Here is a 23,588-nt window from a genome sequence, read left to right on the forward strand (position 1 = left end):
GAAGGGCTAGGATGCACTTACTAAATTTAGTAAATGTTTGTAACCATGAGAGATATAAGCAACATGTGCGCACCTAAAACTTCTTTATTCTTGGGTTTGGTGGAAAGAATATTGGAACCATATTATTCTTGGGATAGGTTGAGGGAATATAGCTCATAACTAAATATTAATATTTGCTTATCTTAGCCATGTGTGAGGTGAAAAATAGATATAAAATGGTAATTATTTATTTACTTCTGGTGAGATGGAAAAAGAGACTAGTTAAATAATATAATTATTTAATTGAGGAACATTACTTGAGGTGAGATGGAAAAAGAGACTAATTAAATAATAAAATTATTTAATTGAGGAACATTATGTGAAGGAGACATGTCTAGGTGATGGATTTGGTCAATTAGAACTAGGGAAATATTTAGGTGTCTACAATAGGAACCAACTAATGATAAAGAATGTCTACAAACAATCAATAGAAAGGAAGTATGTTGACAAGGGTCCCATAAACATGCTAGATGTCCAACAAATCCCTAAGCCCTAGACAATACATTAACATTGACTACCTTTGCAAATCAAGAGAGAAGCCATTTCCTCCACAAAGAGTTTCATTTCCTAAAGAAATACAATATCAAGCTTGTGTTTTCTAATAAGATCCCAAACAACCTTTTGAGTGCTACCCAAACCCTTAGGCCATGATATTACTAGCATTTATGAGGTACAAAGAATGTCTAGATGACACCAAATTCCGCCATGGATTCCTCAATCGTCTTCACCTTTGCCTAATCTCCTTTCTTCCCATCTTTGGAGAGAGCTTATCTAAGGAAGCCTTTTTAAAATAATGTATGCCAAGAAAACCTCACAATGACCAAAATTGCAGAAACAAAAAATATTGTTAACTCCCCATGATAGCAGCACACAGCCACAAGAAAGCAAAGACAAATCCCTATTGTGGCCAGAAGTCTAGCATGGCAAGGATTAGCAAGCCCACAGCCATGGCTAAAAGAGCATATAGGCAGGGTCAAAGCCATCCACTGTTTCAACTTAATTCAACATTTATTATTCCAATCCCAGCTCCTCATTTATCTAGCCTTATTACCTATTTAATTAGCCTTGATATTGATGTAGGCAGTTTATTTTCCCTTAAATTGGGATACAAGGCATAACTATTTTGCTCTGCTATCCTAAAAATTCTTACGTAGAGGAAGAGTGTGTACTCTACATTAAATTGCATCCCATATTTTCTTTGTCCATGCATATATGTTTGGCTTTTTTTTTTCAAATAAACTTATCATGAAGATCAAATTTTTCTTGATGTTTAGGGTGTTAACTACACATTTTACAACTGTCTTGAAACCTTTTCTCAAATGTTTCTACTGTGTCTGAACTTATAATAAAAAAGTCCATAACTCGAGAGGGCAATACTATCTCAAATTCATGTTGAATGGTTTGGCTGGTAGTCCAGACTACAAACTAGGTTGCAACTTGAGCAACATTTTCACTCTTTTTTGCTAAGTCATTAATTGATACGTTTCAGTATTGGTACAAATGTGAAAGCATTACAGACCATTAGATGACCCAGAAAAGAGCACATATTCAAAGTTGCATTATAATAGCTCAGTTTAAATCATCATTGCATACATGCAAAAACTTAGTGTATCTTCATTTTGCAACTGCTGAAGTTGTAATAGCCTAAAACATTAGTTCAAAATCATGAGTAAATAATTTCTAATCAGTAAAAAGTGACCTGCTGATTTGAAGCAAGTTTCAGTCCTTTTAAGCGCTAAGCTCAGTCAGTGGAGAATTTATGGTATTTTTCAACAGCAAACAATCTTTCTTCATGGCTTCCAGCCCTCACGAAAGTTTTTCACATAGGAAATCCATAAAACCCCCACATACTACATGTCAATCCATCTAATACAATAAACATCCACCAATTCATATTCGTATTTTGTTAGTTGTACACTCCACAACCACCCATAGACACAACATTGTAAGACAAACGAGGATCAAACATAGGAAAAATTGCAGAACAACATTATTTACACTAAGTCCAAGTTACAGCTTCAATTTCATCACGGGCATTCCTGAATAATTCAAGCCTTTTTGCACAAGCTTCTCTGCGCACCACCACTTTGGGATCTTCATCTAATAGACTTGCAAGCTGATTTGCCTGTTACATAAACTCAGAAGGATTAGTTTCTAGCTTTATTTTCTTTAACCATGCATCATAAGGGTTAACATTGAATACTACCTCCTTTTTCCCAACGGTTATATAGAAATGATCAAGCAAAGCATACTTGGCTTCTCGAACTTGACAATGTACCACAGCTTTAGGAATAGAATTTTTTAATGTCTCACACACCATTCTCACATATGATAAAACATTTGATCCTGGAAAAACGATGTGATATTAGCCTTGACTGATATCATTCATTATGTTTTGATAAAATCTATTATTTTTTCAAAGGATCCTTTTCAGTTTTAACGCATCAGCATACCAATTCTTCTAAGATGAGCCTCTGTGTAACGGTCAAAAATAGATCCTGTGGCATTTCCACTTCTCTCTACTTCTTGTGGAAGTTTACGAAAGAAATCTACAGTTAAATAGCTAGATTCCATATCCACCAATCTCAGTGCAGTTTTCATACTGTCAGTGCGAAACCTTTCTAAAGATTCTGTTGCAGCTGCATAGATTTCTGCTCGAAGAGTAGGGAAGTGCTTCAATCCCTGCATTAATAAATAACAAAGATATTGGGCTACATGTAAGCATTTTATATAAATATAAATAGCTTGGCATTCAATGACTAATCGAGTACTTGCCTCTGTTTCACTGATGGACCTTTGAACAAGCCCTTTCAATATATGGTGTACCTGTAAGCCCCCTTAAATTAACACTGAAAAAGAATAATTTATTTTTATAAATACCCGCAAGGAAATGATTTATTGAATTTACTCTATTAACGGATGCCTCTGCTGGAGATTTGAAGTAACTAAGAGATCCTTCAATAAGCCTTCGATAGCCTTGTTCAGGAGCTACAAGATGAGGTAGATAACCATCAGCTTCAGAAATAACCTTCCTAATATTCTGCAACGATAGTTGTCCATCAAAAGGTAACGACTTTAGGGCAGCAGGGAGGTTCTTTTCGAAAACTAGGTAGATTTGCTCACCCCCTGGTCTCCTGAAATACAAGGGATCGCAGGTTTAGCATGATCATATAGAAACCTAAAGACGAAAAGCAACATAAGAATTCATCATTCATCACCAAGTAACATCGGCAACAAGAAATACAAATGAAAAAATTTAAGCCAAACAGAGAGAATATATTAATAATTAAACTAACTGTACATTTTAACCAAATACTTTACATTTCTATAAATAATATATAGGCATAATTATTGGGTGATTTGAACAAGAGGAGACATCTTCATTTCACAGAAGTCTGTGTATCAACTACTGCCTAGATGTATAGTAATATGTCTCTTCTCATATAGGGAAGTCGGCAATTCAATCAAAAAGATAGAACCTACAAACAACTAGTTGTGTTACAGTAACAAGAATGCAATCAAGAATAGCATACATGTCAACTAAACACCATTCATACTTGTATATGAAAATTAGCATAATTATCAAGTGATTTAATCAAGAGGATACACTGCACTGAACAGATATATAAACTAATGCTTAGATGTGTAAACACTGCATCCCTTCTCTTTCAATCAGATAGAACTTGTTAACAACTAGTAGTGTACAGAACTATCTGAGTACAAGACCTCTGAAAAGAGTTATTAGCATCAAATAAATGTTTCACTGCAGACTATAGCTTAGTATGGCAATGGTTTCTTCATGAAAAATAAATCACGTCAATGGTTGATGAACATTTTATTTGTATAGGTTAGCCGTTAGACTGCACAAATATGAAAAGTAAGACTTTAAACCAAAAAATGGCTAGCCATTTTTCACCGAGGACTTCTTCCAATCAACAAAAGAACCTAATCAAACAATATAGACTAATTACATTAATTGTCACAAAATGATAACTTGAAAATATTCTACCTAAGAAAATCACAAATTAAGATTTGAAACAGCAAGAAAAAATTCCTATAAGCTTGCCGACATTAACATGACAAGAACAAATTACTTATTTTTATACCATCTATGGCCACTTTAGTTTAACTCTTAAAACTTCACACACCATATTTAAAGTAAAATGCATCTCAGTAAGTAAATTTAAACTTTTAATCTGCCTTCCAATGTTCCCCATCCTAATTTACGCATCAGTAGTTTAATCCCCCATCCTAATTTACACACCAATACTTGCATATTCAACATGTTTACCAAAACTCACAATTAATTTCAAAATCTCTGTAATAGAAAACAATGTAAACCTAGCAAGTATCTATGGTTGGATAAACTTTTACCTTCCTTCAAGATGGTCCTTGAAAATACAATCGAAAGCACGACAGATATCTAGAATTTGATATAGTCGTTCCTGCACAAAAGCATCACTTTCAATCAAACTAATTGGAAGCATTCTAATCTTCAAGAATAAACTGTGACCTTTATAACACATAACGAATATTATGCCATGCTACAACAAAAGATTATGACCATACCCCTGCATCCACAGAAACAGGATTTCCAAAACATTTTAGCTCTGTTTCAAGTTCAGCAATTGTCCTGTTTGTCAAAGACTGAATACTTGGTATCCTTGCCTTGATCACATCCTTCAAATGCTACAATATAAACAATTACAACAGTAATTAATGTAGAAATGAACTCTGGAAATCATTCTCACATTGTGCAGAGATCTTATTCTGGAAAGTTGTTAGATTTGTTGATTGTTCGAGAAGAGATTACCTTAGAAAGGAGTTTGGCTAGATATTCTGAACCCATTCGGCCTTCCAAGTGTTTATAATCAGGACTAGAGGCAAAATATTCACGTTGTTTTTTTCTAGCAGCCATCATATCAATCCTCATGTTGATGTCAGCTTGTGATCGATTTATTACACCAACCCATGGGTGTTTCAAACAATATGCTCGACCCTCAAGAACCTTATCAAAGTCCCAGAGATACAATCACATAATTTAAATCTTGAAAACAAACATGAAATGCCAAAGGCTAGATTACTGACACAACATAGATAATAGAAAGCATTAGTGTCATGGGAAAAGGTTTGCACCAGAGAAACTCTTACTAAGACCTTGTACCTTAGAAAGGTTTACATGCACACTCAACACATACTGATACAATAGTAGGCATAAAAAAACTAGAGGCAATACCATTCACTGCAAAGTTCTTATAATAGGTTTAATAGAAATAGCCCAAGCCTTCGAGAAATTGAGTGAACTTATAGAGAAGTGATGATGAAAGTGTGCAATACAAACCAACCCATAATTGAACAGCCAATAACAAACAACCTTAGATGCAGTAGAAACTAGAAATACACACAATCTGTAACTTCCCTACAACCGTATATGTTCTATCAAAAAAATCATTGTTTATAATTTCATTAGGAACATCACAACAAACTTTTGAAGAAGTTCTACTCAGTCAACCACAATGGATGTTTAGATCATTCAGCTATACGAGCAAAAAATATTATCCCAGGCTTCTACTTCAAAATTTGCTTAATTAACTCACATCTCTTGCATTTGTCCCCTGGTCCATCAAATCGAGCTTTGTCAATACGCCATATGTTCTGTCACCTGAGAATGTACATAAAGAGTATGACTTTTCATGTACAAAAAACTACACAGAAACATGAATAATGATTAAGACGAGAAATAGCCTATCTGCCAATAGTAAATAACAAAGATTTCCATGCATATTAGAAACATTTGTAGAGAATTTCCTGATTTATGTCTAATTTAATCAAACTTTCTACCATGCTTCCAAAGCCATGCATCAAACATATACACAAAATTTAATCACCAAAAACACTCCCAACTGAAATGTTCGGAATTCTCTTGCAGTGATAACTAAAGTTTCTAGATTAGTTCAGAAAGACAACCTGAAGGATCAACGTCATGTGCCAGCTTTATAGCATCAGAAGTTGCTATATCTTGGTTAGCAGGAGAGATGGCAAGTATAAGACTATTTGGCTGCAATGAAAATTACACAACAGATGAGCTACAAACACTGAACTAGGAATAGATATAGAACAGCCCTTGCAACTGGCAAGATGCTTTTCCACCAAAGGAAAAATGAGAAGACAAAAGAGCACTGGCCAAAACAAAGCATCAATAATTGATGATGGTAAATCACCTTCTCAACATAACTGCGAACCAAATTTTCAATTTCTGCAACAATGGTATCAGATTGACCTCCTACATGAAGGCAGCAATTCAGACAAATTGAGCACTAACTCCATTGAAAGTGAAACTCAAATTTTTTTTAAGAAAGAATCTACACTCATGATATAGTTATAATGAAGTTTACAACCATACCTACAGCAACATTTGTTAAACCAGGAAGGTCGATTAGCGTCAGATTGACAACTGCTCAGAAAAAAACACAAAATGTAAACAAATTTAGCCATCACCATAATGTCGCATGTCATAAAAACACTGCTGCACAGCACTTATGTTATTCCCATTATTAAAATACAAAAAAAGTATATTCACAGATAAGAAGGCTAAAGTCCAATGATAGTAATAGGGCAAGACAATGGTCTGCAATTACCCAAGTTAAGCATGAGAGAAAGGTAGTCAAGAATAAAAGTAATAATGGCAATAGGAAGGAAATGGTAGAAATAAATAAGTTGAGAAGTAATTGACAACTGAGTCAACCTATGATCCTAATTATTATCTCATTCTTTCAACCAGAGTATGCATAATTTCATATTTCTTGTTGACGAGAACCGTAATCTAACAGATCCTTAGCATTTACCAGACTCAAATATAACATGAAAATGAAACTATAAATACATTGTATTGGCAAATGCAATGATATCAAATATACCCTAAATTTGGCTTCCTTTATTACAAACTATAAAGGATAAAAGTGCATACCTTGCACTTGTAAACCTTCCTTTTACATCACTTTGCATGCATGTTGTAATGCATAGCTGTAGCACTTGATTTGACCCTTTTGGCACATAAATTGACTCCTACTCAACATCCATCAGCCATTTTCCAATTCAGACCACCTCATCCTTCACCACTACACATTTCATAGTTGTTTGCCATAGTGGACTAGACTATGTGGTGCAGCCTAGTATGCCAAATTCAAAATTCTCTTTCTCACACCTAAAAGACAACCCTTTCACAAGTATTTAAGATAATCTCCTAATTTATTTGAATCTATTAGGGAGAGATCGTTGAATAGTACAGATGAATCCAATTCAAGAGTATTGAAAGCTAGATTCCTGCGTTTAGGCATTATGCCAATCCACTAGTACACAATATTTGAATTCATATAGCTTGTTTGGCATCTGTGCAACACTTTGTTCTTTTCTAAGGGCTTAAAATCCATCAAGACACGTCCAAGACCTTCCCTTCATCTTGAAACAAGTCCCATCTTCTCAGCATGACCAAACTACGACCAGTAAATAGAGGGGAATAAGGTCAAAAGTTTTGCATCAACAGAGGGCCAGGTCATGGACCAGATAGCATGATGCAGCCTAGTCCACAAGAGCAGAACTTTCCACGCAAAACCATCACAACTTACAGATCACAAATTTGCAATCAAATTTCACTTTCAGATCTCTTGCCACGGCATTCCAACCAATCAACCGCAAGGTCATCCCTCTACCAAGTCAAATCAGATAAGTGCCTAACCTCTCTACTAGCACTCCACTTATAACAGTTATTTTCTAGATCTGATTTGTTATTGATTTCATTTGATTAGATCTAGAATGTGTAGGAGAATAGGAGAAGTATCTTCTTTTCCACACATTATTTGGTGAAACCAACATTCTTACACCACCAACAACCCCCCTAGATTATTCACCATCTACTTTCAGCTTTCAGATCTGATATTTTGTTCTTTTGTTGCAAAATCTTGCAGTCACTTCATCTTGCATGCTAAAAAAGCTTTCAAGATCTCTAGGTCGTCTTTGGAAAATTGAGGCTGTACCTTCTCTTCAAATGGCTTCCCAAAGTAGCCATCATTGAAAATATCACTACTTCAGTCCATCACAATAAAGATGAAATCTACAACCATGCTGCACATTATAAGTCAATTGAAAATCAAAAAAGGAGTGAAATGGCTGCCAAATCACAACTCCTAAAGAATGACATTACAATATTAGACGATGGTATGCAATTGTCATTCCTAGTTAATAGGTTTGTGCAGCTTTTCATAATTAAACGTATGGCATTGATATGCTTAAAATAATTACCCATATCATTGAGGATGCTCATAGTCCTAATGATGCTTCCCACAACCTCCACTCTCATTCCAATCCTCTACTATACTTCCTTCCCACACCCAACCTCTAAAACTTCCTACTCATCATGCCATTCCACATTTGCAACATCTTTCCATTCTACCTCACCCTCTACTATCCCCCTTGCCTCCTCTAGACATGCCTCTATCATTACCCCCACCTCCTATATACATATAAAGTCCACACTTCAATCTCATCCCACCAAAACCATGAGCCTACCATCTAAAGCCATTTAAACATATCTAATTACAACATACAATGCCCTTCCCTCACCTAACCAATCCCAACACTTCTTTGATAGCATCACGCAGGAGTTGAGTGAAGTCAAAAATCACTTCAACAATTTGCCCACTATCTCCAAGGACCTATCTCAAGAGTTATTACACAATCCCTTGCCTTATGATGCAATTGCTTTTTATTCCCCATGGGATTTGTGGCTTCTTGCTTTGAATTGTATAATGGAAAAGGAGACTCTACAAATGGCATTCATGCTTTCAACGCTACATGCTTAGATGCTTAGGTTTTCTATATGATGATAGGTTGCTAACCAAAACATTTCTAAGGATTTTAAAAGAATATGCACTTGAGTGGTTCTTCTTCTTGCCGCATGGTTCTATATAGTCTTTTGCAAAATTTGCTATTACTTTTGTGCAATATTTCAAAGTTAATATCAATCACCTTTATAAAGTAGTCCAATGCAAGCAAGTTACTAACAAAAGAGTGACTATCTCTTAAGATTTCAAACCTTGCTTATAAGGATGAACTATCAAACACAAGATAATGATCTAGAAGGGTTATTTAATAATAGTTTACTTTCCACCATCAAGGACAAGGTTGTGTTTAATCATTATGCCTTCTTTTCCATCTTTTGTGCTAACATAAGGGTCTACAAACTTAAGCTCCTTGATGCTAATTTACTAACCTATGATTCCTCTCACACACCTCATGCATCTTCTTCTTACCCTAACAAGTTTCAATCAAAGAATAGTTTTAAGAAGCATAATCATAATGTTGACAAATCTAATTGCACAAAGTCATAAAGTGCAAAGAACCTTTACAAAGTTGCACAATCCTCCTCATGTCATATTTCAAAAAAGTTTGGGGGCTAACTTGATTGCTTTGCCACCAACAAGACCATTGGATGCTTCTCACCTCCCTACTCCAAAATGTTGATGCCAATTCATATTGTGACATTCATCCGATAGCTAGCACCCCTTTTGAAAATGCATGACTGTTAAGAATAGGGTGTAAGATTTAATTGATAATAAAATAAAATTGCAATGGCTTAATGTCCCTCTAGCAAAAAATTGACATGAGTAACTAATAACATGGAAATAGATGAAGAAGAAGAAACTCACAAGGACACCTATCAATATTCATCCAAAGTATAAAAGAATGTCAAGACCCTTATGTCCTAACCCTAAAGTATTTTGATCCTTGTAAGAGTCATAGTATTGTTATTTAGCTAATATTGCATCGTGTGGATTTATCCCACATTGGTGGAATCTCATAAGTCACTCTTTGTGAAGACCTTATATTGATGTGGTACTAGAGCAAATATCATCTTAAAATTATATTTCGTAATAGAGCTTTTCTTTCAAGGAGGCCTCCCCATCAAAGATCATGAGCACATGATTATATTGAGAGGGGGGGGTGGTGAATCGATATAATACAATTCTTTACTTTTTCAAACTTAATAACCATAAGCATATCAATTGCACCATATCATTCACATAAGACGTAACAGTTACACAACATAAGAAGAACACAAGATTTATGTGGAAACTCTGATAGGAGAAAAACCACAGCAAAATATTTGTTTATATAAACTTGTCTTACAAACTTCATAGGCACCAACCCATAGGAGACACCAATTCCCTTAGTTCGTAGGCACCAACCCCCATAGCTAAGAACCAACTTAGCAAGAGATGCCAATCCCTCCTTTAGTAAGCACAAACTTCCAAATTCTTCAATGGATGATACTGTCTTCAAAAAATCTGAATGTAGATATACTTTCCTTCACAAATCTGCTTGTAGATGATCCAACAGTTATCATACAAAATTACAAATGCTCTTCTTCACAAATCTACTTGATGGTGGCGCAATAAGTTCCTCCATAAATCAGCTCATAATCTGCTCAAGTGTCCCTCACAAATTTGCTCCAACATGCTTGTAAACAAATCTGAAATACTCTTCATATTTCTCTGCTCTAGATCTGCTTTCCTTCTATGCCTTTGGGATGATGGAAAGCAATGAAAGTGTCCCCTAAAAATAAATGTTGACTAAAAATATATCCCCCCTTTTTGTCTTTTGCTCAAATATACCTTTCCTATATTATGTTCTCTCTTACATTTTTTTGGCCTTTGCCTTCATTACTTTCAAAATATCTATTTAATATGCCCAAGCACTTGCTTTTCCATTGGGATCATTTATTGCACTTTAACATACAATCTAAGTACTTCCTCTCCCTTAGGAGCCAAAAAAAATGAAAAACTGCACATCACACGCATACTGACAACATGCCACAACTAATTGCACGATCACATCTTGTAAAGAATTTCTTTGATTGCTTTTGCATGATGATATTTGGCACATAGCAACACAATTTACACACATGTTTATCCTTACTTGGGGGCAACATTTGGGCAGCAATACACCCACCATTACTTAATCTCTATTGACAAAATATTATGAATAATCTCCAAGGCCATTTCATTGTTATTTCTAGCCATTACCACAATATCTCCTTTTTTCTGTTCTCCCCTCAAATCAAATGCACAATACCATCATGCACTCATATTAAGGGGGCATACAAATACTCCATATTACTCAAGTTTGTCATGGGCATATATCATGGGGGCCTAGCAGTTCTAAACTCCATAACAGCTACATATGACATGACATCTTACTCCAAATTTTACTCTTATACTAGTTACTTCATGTGCATATGTTGTGTAGACCTAGCAGTTCCAAACTCCACACTAGCCATATGTAAAATGATCCTTTTGCACCAAACTAATTGATATTTCCCAGCACATACACCATGGGGTCCTAGCAGTTCCAAACTCCACATCAACCATTTGTGCCATGGCATCTTGCTCCAAATTTTAAGTTTTACTACAATTTTGTTTTATGCCCATTGCATGCTCCAAATGATGATTATAGATTTTAGCAATAAAACTTGACATGGGTAAAACTAACAACTCGTGTGCAGGTGAGAAAAATGATGTGTTTTTGAAGGTACATATAGACAATGAGTCATTGTCCAAAATCCAATATCACATCAATATTATTCTTGTTTACTTTTACAACGCAATTACTTTGAGGTGCAAGATTAACATAGATTCACACACACACCAAAGTGGGGCAAACATGTAAAGCACAAAAGTGCATATCCTACAATTTTACACCTTTTGTTTTATGCCATTTTGCATTCATGTCATAAATACATATTTGCAGCACTTGATTTCACCTCTATGACACATAAATTGTCTCCTAACCAACATACATCAATTATTTTCCACCAAAGAGCACATCAACCTTCACCAATGCACATTTCACAATCGTTTGGCATAGTGAACTAAAGTAATAGCATTGTCTAGTCCAAGATTAGGCTGCACAACATAAGTCCAAGACTAAGACACATGATGCAACATAGTCCAAGACTAGGCTGCAAGCCATTGCCCAGTATCCAAATCCAAATTTAGCTTCTCACACCCAAGAGCCAACCTTTTTGCAAAAATAGTCAGTATCTCATCCATCCACATGACAAATATTTCAGATTAATTGTCATAGTCATGTATTTAAGGACATCTCCTAGGTTATTTATATTCATTAAAGACAAATTATCAATTCACACAAAGATAGATCAAATTCAAGAGCAATCAAAGCTAGATTTCTACATGTAAGCATTACACTGGTCCACAAGTAAACCAGATTTGCATTTGCATATAGCTTTCTTAGCATGTGTGAGGCAATTTGCTATTTTATAGGGGCTTAACTGCCATCAAAACAAGCCAAGGACCTTTCCTTCATCTTGAAGCAAGCCCCACCATGGCTCTAGGCACAACCAAAAGCCAAAAGAAAGATCAAAAAACATAGACAACCAAAATCAAAAGGTTTGCATCAATAGAGAACAAAGGCACTACGTTTGGACTAGATCCCATAGTGTGGCTTGGTCTGGGACTAGCCGGCACAATGTGGCCTAGTCTACAATAGCAAAATTTTCCACACAAAAACATCATAGCTTCCTAATGCATGTCCCCATTTAGACTTAAGTTCTAGATCTCCTTTCAAACATTCCACTAGTCAATAACGAGGTCAACCCTCTACCAAGTCACATCAAATAAACACCTAATTACTCTCTAGTTCCTCCAATTACAACAATCATTTTCTAAATATAATTTGTCATTAATTATATTAGACCATTTAATTATATCTAGAATAGTGTAGGAGAACAGGAGAAACATCTTATTTTCCACACACACCCTTTTCAAATGGGTATTATCCTTCTATGTTAATAGTAAAATTGTAGCACAGTTCATTACTACGATTCAACCATACAACTACAATGTAAAAACGAAGTGTTTCTGAAATATTGATATAACATATATAACTGGCCTAAAGGAGTAGTTAGTTGAAGTAAAAATAAGTTCATAAAGGTATAAAGGTATAAAAAATTTCAAAATAGTTTTTCTCTTGGGAGTCCATTTGATAAGTATTGTGTGAAACAAATTAAATATTAAATTTCAGCAATATGTAAAGGTTTTGGCCCATTTATTGTCCAAGTTTGGTGGAAGAAAGAAATATAAGGAAAAGTTGTACAGGGTCCCATAAAGTGCAGAAGGGGTGGAGATCACATTATATTAGCTTTCATCCTTTGTATTTGTCATTTATTGATCCCAGTCGATTTTGCAAGAACAATCTTCACCTTGATATGTTTATGGGAGTTAGATTTTTCCTCTGCTAGTTTAATTTTCCCAAGAAATAAAACAATGTCTTCCTAGGGTATATGAAGAAAGAGAAGCAAACATCAGATATAGTGAAAACTGTGGATATATAAGAAAACAAAATATCTTAGAATATAGCATAGTTCTTTGCAAATTTTTAAACATAATCAAGCCAAAAATATAATGCCATAAAATAAAAGCCTGAGATAATTTTGGCATTTGTATATTAATCGTACAAAATTACCATGTGGAGAATATATGCTCAAATGAATTGGTTTAGGGGATATCTGCTTTGTGTGCCTTGTTACCCTGTCAGTCTCCTCTTCTATCTCCCTCCGCACTGCACCTGCATGTCTCAATAGATTTCCAAAGCTGAAAAGTTTCATATGAAAAAGAATGGTAAAATCCGTAATGAATGTGCAAACTAAACTCATAGTTAGGTAAAATTGCACGACTGAAACATTTAAACTACCAAAAGTACCTCAAACTTGAAAAACACACAGCTTGCCAAAAGGCTTGCGCTTACACAAAAACGTTCTAGTAATATATATGCATACATTCCTTGTTTGTGGTACACGCTCAGAATTTGATGATGACAATAAACAGGAAAATAATTTCTATTTGATTAGTACAGCCAGTTGAAGAAGACTAGAAGAAAAGGAAAGCCACTTGACTTCAAACAAATACACAATACTACCCTTTCTCCAAAATCAATTTTTCTTGTATCAACCAAATAATGAACATTGGATATTGTTTGTTTAGTTTATTAACAAGCAGTTAGTTGTTACTATGTTAGCAGGCAGTTGGACAGGATTTATTCTCTATTCTGTCATAGCTCACCCCTACAAATGTACATTTCTTCTTTGAATTCAATGAACAGAGATTAGGAAAACTCTCCATAACATTTACATTGCATAGTTGTTGTTGGATGATCTGCAGATCATCATTATTTTATTTTCCTGTCTATAAAAACCTTTAACTGGTATCAGAGCCCAGGCCAGTAGAGCCAAGCCAAGCTAGGATCCCTGAGCAGCTGCAGTGTAGCTCAAGGGAGGATGTTAGAAAATGAACGACACCCTAACCAAATATAGAATGGTCACCAAGAGGGCCAGTAGCTCAGCGGTAAAGGTCCCAGCAGCAAATGAGAGATCCTAGGTTCGACTCCTAGCTGGTCCATGAAAAGTTTAACTTAATGAATATTGACCCTGCCACACTCCTAGGGATATAGACTACTCAATCATCCTTGTCTTACACAATCTGACTATTACTTTGATGTCAATCTAAGTCGGGGCAGCAGCAGATCAGGGGACTAGATGGTCTTCATTAAATGTAGCTTTTGGTGTCTAAATTTAAGCTGAGATCTGTCTATTGTAAACTAAACAATTCATAAGAAAGCTACACCCACATCAATAGAAAGCTGTTAAAAAACAAGACTAAATAGTATGAAGCACATCTTTATACGGTAGATACACCAAATTTGAAAAGGTTAATACCTGTTCAGTACATATGATATAGGAAATCTAAAATGCTTAATATATATCTGGCCAGACAGAAATTGCACTTAATGCCTCTTAGCCATTTAGAATTGTAATGTTATCAGTTATTGAAATGCATTAATTGCATGGTGGAGTTCCAAAATGGGGAGGACAGAGATACACTGAGCTTTGTGCTTCGATTTCAAAAGAAAAGGGTCTTGTTTATAAAGGCGTAAGCCCACCCTGAATGCTAAGTCAGACAAATAAATGAGAATTAATTAAAGCTAGTTCTTATGGACAATGTTCTACTCGCTGTAGAACATAAGAACTGTAATAAAACCACTTACCAAAATCTAAAAAACGCTTCTTTGGAATATGTAAAAACTCGGCATACTCTGCTTCAGTACCATCAGTCTTATGGAGCTGTACCACTAGTGGTCTCCTTGTTACAATACCTGCATACCATACAGTTAATCTAAATGGAATTGTTTTCTTTTTTATATATTTAGAAACTACAGAGTAAGAAGATTTTCTTTACCAGATCCACGGGGTAGAAAGTCCCTTCCAACTATACTCTCCAGAACCGAAGATTTCCCAGAGCTCTGCCTCAGTACAAATCAGTAAAGAAAGAAAGAAATTATAGCAATGTGTATGAATGACTAAAGTAGGTCAGTGTGTCTCAGAAAGTACAGCCAACTCTGATAACATCAAAAAGGAATGCCAAAGAATCTCCTACTTTTGACAACCAGTTTGCAAATTTTATGATCATATTTGTAGACCACAATCTACCAATACTATTAATGAACACCAAATAATAATATATTTTCCAAAACACTCAGCATAAGAGCGTTTAATTAGTAATTTTCCTTATAAAAAACCCAGTATCACTGATTGGACTACAGTGAATTTATCGTGGACATTCTATCCTAACGATTTTTCCACCAGAAAAGTTTTCTGTAAGCCTATGGCTCAAGGCATGCAATGGCCAAAATTCAAATTTAACTATAGTAATGAAAGAAAGAAATTATGTTAATGTCTATGAATGATCAAGGTAGGCCAGTATGACTCAGAAAGCACAGCCAACTCTGATGACATAAAAGATGAGTGCCTAAAAAATCTCCTACTATTTACACCCAGTTCGCAATTTTTATGATCAAATTTGTAGTCCAAAGTCTATCAATATATTACCGATGCTTTAAACATCAAATATACAACAGCCATCCTACAAATTTCCAGATAGACTCGATTATAATATATTTTTCACCACATTTAGCAGAACAGCATGTAATTAGTCATATTCCCTATCAAAAATCCATTATGAGTGATTGATCTACGCTGAATATAGAGCGGACATTCTATTCAAATGGTTTTTCTACCAGAAAACTTTGCTGTGGACCTATAACTCGGGTCATGCAACGTCCAAAATTCAAAAACCATAAATTTAACACAAGCACTTGACACCTACATTATTTACCATGACAAATCCGTAAGTATTGATACTTACCATGATAAACCTACGACTGGTTACATTTACCGTAATCAATCTGAGACCACTCGTATATTTAACTTATTAAATCGGCTCAAAGTACAAGCAACGCTATTCACTATAATTAATTACGTTTATTATATATTTACCCTCACTTCCCTGTAAAAGGGTCCAAATTTTGAATATTTACCACAGATAGTTCACCATATTAACCACGAATGGTTCAAAACTTCAAAATCTATCATAAATTTAAAATGAGCACATCGCATCTCTCACGGTTATCCCTCTCAATCTGTAGCCACTAATATTTAAGGAAGAACTTTCAGGGTTGGTGAGTCATAATTTAAACTTTAGTTAGTGAAGAACTTAAATAGTCGATGAATTCTACGCTGAATTTAGTCCAGAGACTAATTTTGCATGCTAGGTGAATCTGCAAGACTGCCGGCTTGCAAAGCAGAGATCATGGACTCAAATAATGACATATAACTTTTGAACAGTTCATGTGAAACCTAATATTTTCCATGAAAAGCAATAAACTGCTTAATTACCCGAAATTACTCTAATTCCCATTTTCCAAGCCAAAATTTGAAAAACTTAGCGCAGGAACTGTTCTGAATAACTTGAAACAGTTCAAAATAAGCATTTACCTGCCCTCCTACGACAACAACAGAAGGAAGAGACGACCATAAAGTTGGTAGGGAAAGAGTATCAGTAGCAGCGCCGTGGTCTTCCAGCAGAGTGCATGATCTCTGAATTCTGTTTACAAGCTCAATCAAGTCATCCATGGCAGAGCTTTGAATATACCTAACCGAGGCTCGGATGGCCGAAGTTTACAGGAATTATACGGAGTTTGCATGCGGGTGCGGGCGGGAATGTAATGGGACCCTCCAACCCCAACTTACCCGTTTAAAGTGTCATATTCAAATCTATAGTTAATTAATGGATAAGTAGCACAATCTCGGCAAACGTTTCATTTGAGCTCTAGTGCATTCAATATCATTACATTGTTGAATAAGGGCAATCGCATGGAGCTTCAAAGATATAATTTAATGAGCATAAATGTCTTGTGAAGGAAATAAAAGAGTCTTTTTAGATGTTCTAGAGGGATACAAGAGCAATTTTTCAATTTAAAAAGTATTTAATATATAAATGAGTTTAATATAATAACAAGATTTGAAGGAAGTTAATTTATATTGTAGCTAGACATTTATTGATATGAAAATCAGATAGATTAAAGTTTTTTTATTTTGAAATTAGTATAATGTAAATTTTGATTAATGTGATTTTATGTGTGAAGGAGTGTTTAATCATTGTTGGATTAATGTTGATGAAGTCAAAAATGTAATCCCTAAAATTAATCATAGACATTTATTTAAATGTATGTTCATGTTGATGTTGATTTATTATTTTTTATTGTTTTGATTTTGTTGTTTGTTTTGATCATTAATTGTTCATAAAATAAATAATTTTTATTGTTATTGTGTTTAATGTGCATAAATGAATACAATCAAATTAAATGAATGCAAATATTTAATTGTTTTGAATGTATTAATTAATTTAATAAATTATTTTTTAATCTATACAATTAATTAAATAATTTAATGTCAATTAATCATGCAAAACTAATTGAGCTAAGAGTAAATTAAAAAATAAAAATATCTAAGTAATGGAATAACCAAAAGCAATTAACTAAATCAATTAGTTAATTCTATTTGATTCAATGTAATTATATCTAATTAAAAATTATTTAGAACTTGAAAGAAAAAAATATAAAAAAGTGACAAAAAAAGAAGAATTAAAATACAATTATTTTCTTTTAGCTTTTAAAAAATGCAATCTTTTTGGAAAACATACAAAGAAAATGAGGCAAGAAACATTAGACCATACTTTTTCTTCTTGTGCGCAATAAATAATGAAATCTTTCAATATACAAAAATAATGAATTTCTTTTTTCCCCTTTCTTTTTTTTTGGTATTTGTATATGTTTTTTTTATGTGACAAGTATTATTTGCTTGTCTAAGTTTGCTAAACGGGTTCTCAATGCCTCTTTTCAATCACTTCTAAATAAATTGAAAGATTTAAAATATGAAAACCTTTGGAAAAAAAAATTGAAAAATTATTTCTTAAGTGATTTAAGTTTTTTATTCTTTCATTTTTTTCAAGTAGTTATAGTTTTAAATAAATAGTTTTTGAAAAGTTTTTGGAAACAAGATTTAAATAACATAAGCTTTCAACTTAAGACGTGGGTATTTTCCCCATGGTCTTGAGTTCGAGTCTTCGGTTGTGTTAACTCTGTGTGTGTTGCTACCTTGTGAGCAGGTCGTACACACTAGGGGATTAGTCTCACTTCGGAGAGGACACCTCCAGATTCCACGATAGTGAATATAAAAATAAATAAATATATATATATTACAATAGTTTTTAAAATAGAAAGCTTTTTTTAATTTCAAATAGCAAAATTAAAAGCACAAATGTAAAGAAATGAAATTTTTTAACAACAAACAAATTAAATCTCATTATCCCCTAACAAATATATCTACCCTAATCTACCTACAACATCTCTTTCACAAACATGCTCATTCCAAATTCACAAACAAGATAAACTAATCAATAACAAATTTATTTTTAAAAAATGTGAAATTGCATGCTTAGAACTAGATTTGTATCAAATGAAGAGCAAGTTTAAATGATGGCAATATGACTTTCACAATCTAGCAATTGCTTTGTCCTTCAAAATTTAATTATGACAACTATCTTCAAAACAAAAGAGACAAAAGAGACAGTGAAACTAAACAAGAATTCATATGAGAATAAAAGATTATGGCTCAAGCAAAACCTAAGCAATGGCATCCAAGGATTTTCCAAAAACATCAACAAAGATCTTAAAGGTTTTAAATTATGGCAATAGCTTTTAGGTTGCAAAAATATAGACCTTTTAGATGGTTAAAATAATTTTATTGATAGATTTGAATGAAAACGAGAGTGATTAGAGATTAAAAATAGATTTTTATAGTCATAAATGTAAGTTCAACTTCAAGACAAACTCATAGAAATAGGTAGAACCATGTTTACATAGGTGGAAATTTCAAGTGTGCCACCACAAAGATTGTTTTTCACTTTAGCAAAAAATGTTTGATGTAGAAAACTAGTATTCACCATTTCAAGGAAGCAAAAAAATAGTATTGGTCATTTTAGGGAAGCACAAACTACTTTTTTGTGTAGAAAAAATATTTTTTACATATTAATTATAAAAAAAAAGAAGTAAACTTGGTAGATGATAAGAAGTTGATGTAAATGACACATGGGATGTTCTAAGAGGTTGATATGGTCATTGTACTTAAGACCCGTGAGTTGAATACTAATTTTTTTATGTTTCTTGTCACATAGAATCATATGTTAGATTTTGATCATCATCAAATTTTCATGTAGATCTATTCAAATTAGAGCACTTATAGTAATATCCATGACAAATGATTGAAACCTAGGATGCAATTGCAATAGTAATCATGAATAGGTTAAAGATTTATCTTAAGTATAATATGATCTTTAGCACCTACAATAGTTGTTTGTGTGATAATGATATCTAAAGAAAAGAAAACAATATTGATGCTAAGGAGCTGAAGTTAGTTTTCCCTTCAAGATTTGAAATGCCTTATCACTTTGCTCGGTCCATACAAACCTTTTGCCCTTCCGTTGCAACGAGGTGATGGGATTTGCTATCTTAGAGAATCCTTCCACAAACCTCCTATAGTAACCTGCTAGCCCCATAAAGCTTCTTACCTCTGAAACATTCTTAGGGATTGGCCATTCTACTATCGCCTTTATTTTATCTGGGTCGACTGCTATTCCTTCCTTCGATATTATATGCCCAAGATAGTGAATCTTTTCCTCAAAGAAGGCGCATTTGGACAATTTTCCATATAACTTATGTTCTCTCAATCTTTGCAAAACAATCTGTAGGTGCGCTAAATGTTCCTCTTCATTTCTAGAATAAATCAAAATGTCATCCAAGAATACCAAAACAAACTTATCCAAGTAGTCATGGAATACACTATTCATCAGGTTCATGAATGCAGCTGGGGCATTAGTTACTCCAAAAGGAACTACTGTGAATTCATAGTGTCCATATCTCGTCCTGAAAGCTGTCTTTGGAATGTCTTCTTCCTTAATTCTGAGTTGATGGTACCCTGACCGAAGATCTATCTTGGAGAAAACTGCCGCTCCTTTCATTTGGTCAAAAAGGTCCTCTATGCGAGGTAAGGGATACCTATTCTTTATGGTAACTTTGTTCAACATCCTATAGTCGATGCATAGCCTTAAGGTTCCATCCTTCTTCTTAACAAATAAAACTGGCGCTCCCCATGGTGATACACTTGGCCTTATTAATCCCTTAGCTAAGAGTTCCTCTAATTGCATTTTGAGCTCTTGTAATTCGGTTGTGTTCATCCGGTAAGGTGCCTTTGATACTGGTTCAGCTCCTGGGAGTACTTCGATAGAAAAGTCAAACTTTCTCTTAGGGGGTAAACCGGGTAGTTCTTCTGGAAAAACATCCCTAAACTCCTTTAAGAAAGGGGTATTTTCAAATGTTGGTGTATTTTCCTCCTTCCCTTCATCAATTTCGACCATAAAGATTTGTCCTCCTCTTCTCCTTTCCTTCTTTAATTGCATTGCTGAGATAGTTTCTACATTAATGGGTTTAAACTTTCCTTGGATTTTGACCCTTTTCCCCCCATCATCCAAACATTCAACAATTTTGCTATAACAATCTACATTAGCTTGATGGTCTGCTAACCAACTCATTCCCATAATTACATCATATAATCCTAAGGGTGCCACATAGAGATCTACCCTTGTTTCGAACTCAGGGAATTGTACCTTTGCCCTTGGTAAGCACTTAGTTACTTCTCTAGTTGCCTTATCCCCATATTGAACCGTCCATGATGACTCCATTTGATTAACTTTAAATGCATATTTGTTCACTAATTCAGGTGAGATGAAACATTCAGATGATCCAGTGTCAATTAGAATTGATATTGGTTGTTCAAATAGTGTACCTGTGGTTTCCACGGGAACATTCTGGTATCTTCTTCTTTGGTTCCTAACTGCTGCATGAATTCTCTGTTGGGGCCCTTGTTGGGGTTGATTGGCTCTAATTTGTCCTTGCATCCTGGGGCAGTCTCTAGCAAAATGATTTTCCCCGCACATAAAGCATCCGCCTGGAGGACCTCTCCTACCTTGATTTCTAGGGGGATCATTCCTTGTTTCATTTCCCCTGGGTGGATAAGTTATCCTGTTCTGCTGGTCATTCCTGTTATAGTTGCCTCTGTTATCATTGCCCCTGTTATTATTGCCCCTGTTATCATTGCCCCTATTATTGTTGCCCCTGTTATTATCATTTCCATTCCTCTGATATTGATTAGGCGGTGGTCTCCTTTCGGAAGAGTTATTCCTTTGACCCTTGTTGAAATTAGTGTTTCCATTGAATTCTTGCTTCCTTTTGAATGAGTGATTCCCATTATAGTTTCGTCCTGCTAGTGTCTGAATCTTCCTCTCTTGCCTTAGGGACTTTTCAAGTACTTCATTCATATTTCTGGGTCCATGCATGTCAACCTCTGCCCCTATGTTGGTATTCAGCCCCAAAATGAACTTCCTTGCTTGGCCTTCTTCATCCCTTTGGTACATAGGCACATACTTAAGCAACTTGGCGAATTTATCCCAATATTGTTGAACGGATAGGGACCCTTGACGTAGGTTATGGAATTCTGTCACTTTCTCATCAAAGAACAATTGAGGAAGCCACCTATCTCGAAAATGGTGAACAAATTGATCCCATGTGATTGTATCCCTGTTATACCCATTTTGTTCCTTGGTGTTGGTCCACCAACTAGCCGCCTCCCCTGTGAGTTGATAGGAGCCCCATAAAGCCTTAGTTGTTTCGCTGAAATCTCTTAGCTCAAAATATTTCTCCATTTCATTTAGCCAATTCTCAGCCCCTTCACCAATCTGCCTCCCATCGAACTTAGGAGGGGTGATTTTCTTCAAATCCTTGGAGAGTTCTAATATGTTATTTTCCTTTCCATTACCCATCACATTTCCTTGATTGCTACCAGGGTTTCCATTCTCGGTACCACTTCTATTCTCATAGTCATTCTGCCTTTCCCTAAGGTCCTGCAGTGATTGTTCCAGGAAGTTGATTTTATCTCTTTGTTCGGTTAGAAGGTCGATTATAGCTTGGACCCCATCTCCGTTATTACCTAGGTTGTGTCGATCCTCTTCATGATCTTCCTCGTGGTTTCCTTCATGGTTTTCCTCATGGCTTTCCTCATGGTTTTCCTCCCTTTGACTCCTAGTACGTCTTCCATTACCCCTTCCTCTTCCTCTTCCTCTTCCTCTTCCTCTTCCTCTTGCCATTCTAGGTTTTACCTGAAAGTTAAGTTAAGTAGTTAGTTTCCCCTTTTTTTTGTAGGATAAAGTTTAATTTCTATTATTGTAAAACATTCCCTTAGTTGAATAAATTGAAGTGAGCACAAGGCCTAGATTTGAACCTTTGCTCTGATACCACATGTAATAACCCACCAAAATTGATCCAACAAAAATTGAGTATATTTTTTTTTTTCTTTATTACGTTTTATTCAATTGCATACTCTGGGCATCCATCCAAATAGGACTGGGCATTCATCCATTCGGGATGAGCTTCTAACCATACGGGTTAGGCAGTTGTCCATACAGGACGTAAATTTCATCTATCCAATACGGGATAGGCATCTACCCATACAGGGTAGGCATCCATCCAAACGGGATAGGAGATGCTCTGGCCAGAGACTTAGACTCATCGGGACCATTCGGGTCCTGAGCCACTCACTAAGTACTACATTCTTCTAACAAGAATGCACCGAGGTCGTCGTCCTTAGGAGTAATAAGAAAATAAGACAAGCTTGAATTCCACCTCGGAATTTGGCTTAAAGCCTCGGGAAGTCAAGCGAATCCATACGGGATTCCTTCCGAGTATGCATTGAATTGAGTTTGATTATCTTATCTTTCGATTAGGATTCTTACTCAACCAAGCCTAGACCCCACCCACGAATGCCTGAGTACGAGGGGCAACTCCGTCCCAAGACTGCCTACATACCCGCTTCGGCGCGGGATCAAGGCGTAAAGTATGTAGTTCTGTTTTCTAAACTATGGTTTGATGTAAACTGATTTGTGGGTACGCAACCCTTTCTAGGGTCAGTGTCCCAGACAGTTTCTCTGCGGTTGCTACCCACGAAGGTAGCACTTAAGCGAAGGCTCAAG

General features: G+C 35.2%; 1 protein-coding gene across 1 annotated transcript; it reads right to left on the reverse strand.

Moving 5' to 3' along the window:
• Positions 1–1,575: 1,575 nt before the first annotated feature.
• LOC131038069 (dynamin-related protein 5A) lies at positions 1,576–17,213 on the reverse strand. Its single transcript, XM_057970368.2, has 16 exons — positions 16,943–17,213; positions 15,348–15,411; positions 15,157–15,264; positions 13,579–13,680; positions 6,443–6,493; positions 6,261–6,322; positions 6,007–6,097; positions 5,637–5,701; positions 4,853–5,047; positions 4,609–4,728; positions 4,414–4,484; positions 2,948–3,173; positions 2,815–2,865; positions 2,493–2,721; positions 2,246–2,385; positions 1,576–2,164 (listed from the first exon to the last, which is right to left on the reverse strand). The coding sequence occupies exons 1-16, from the start codon at positions 17,078–17,080 to the stop codon at positions 2,039–2,041; spliced, it is 1,839 nt and encodes a 612-aa protein (XP_057826351.2). The 5' UTR covers positions 17,081–17,213; the 3' UTR covers positions 1,576–2,038.
• Between the last annotated feature and the right edge of the window lie 6,375 nt (positions 17,214–23,588).

The sequence above is a fragment of the Cryptomeria japonica genome, chromosome 2 (assembly GCF_030272615.1).
Source record: "Cryptomeria japonica chromosome 2, Sugi_1.0, whole genome shotgun sequence".
NCBI classification, from domain to species: Eukaryota; Viridiplantae; Streptophyta; class Pinopsida; order Cupressales; family Cupressaceae; genus Cryptomeria; species Cryptomeria japonica.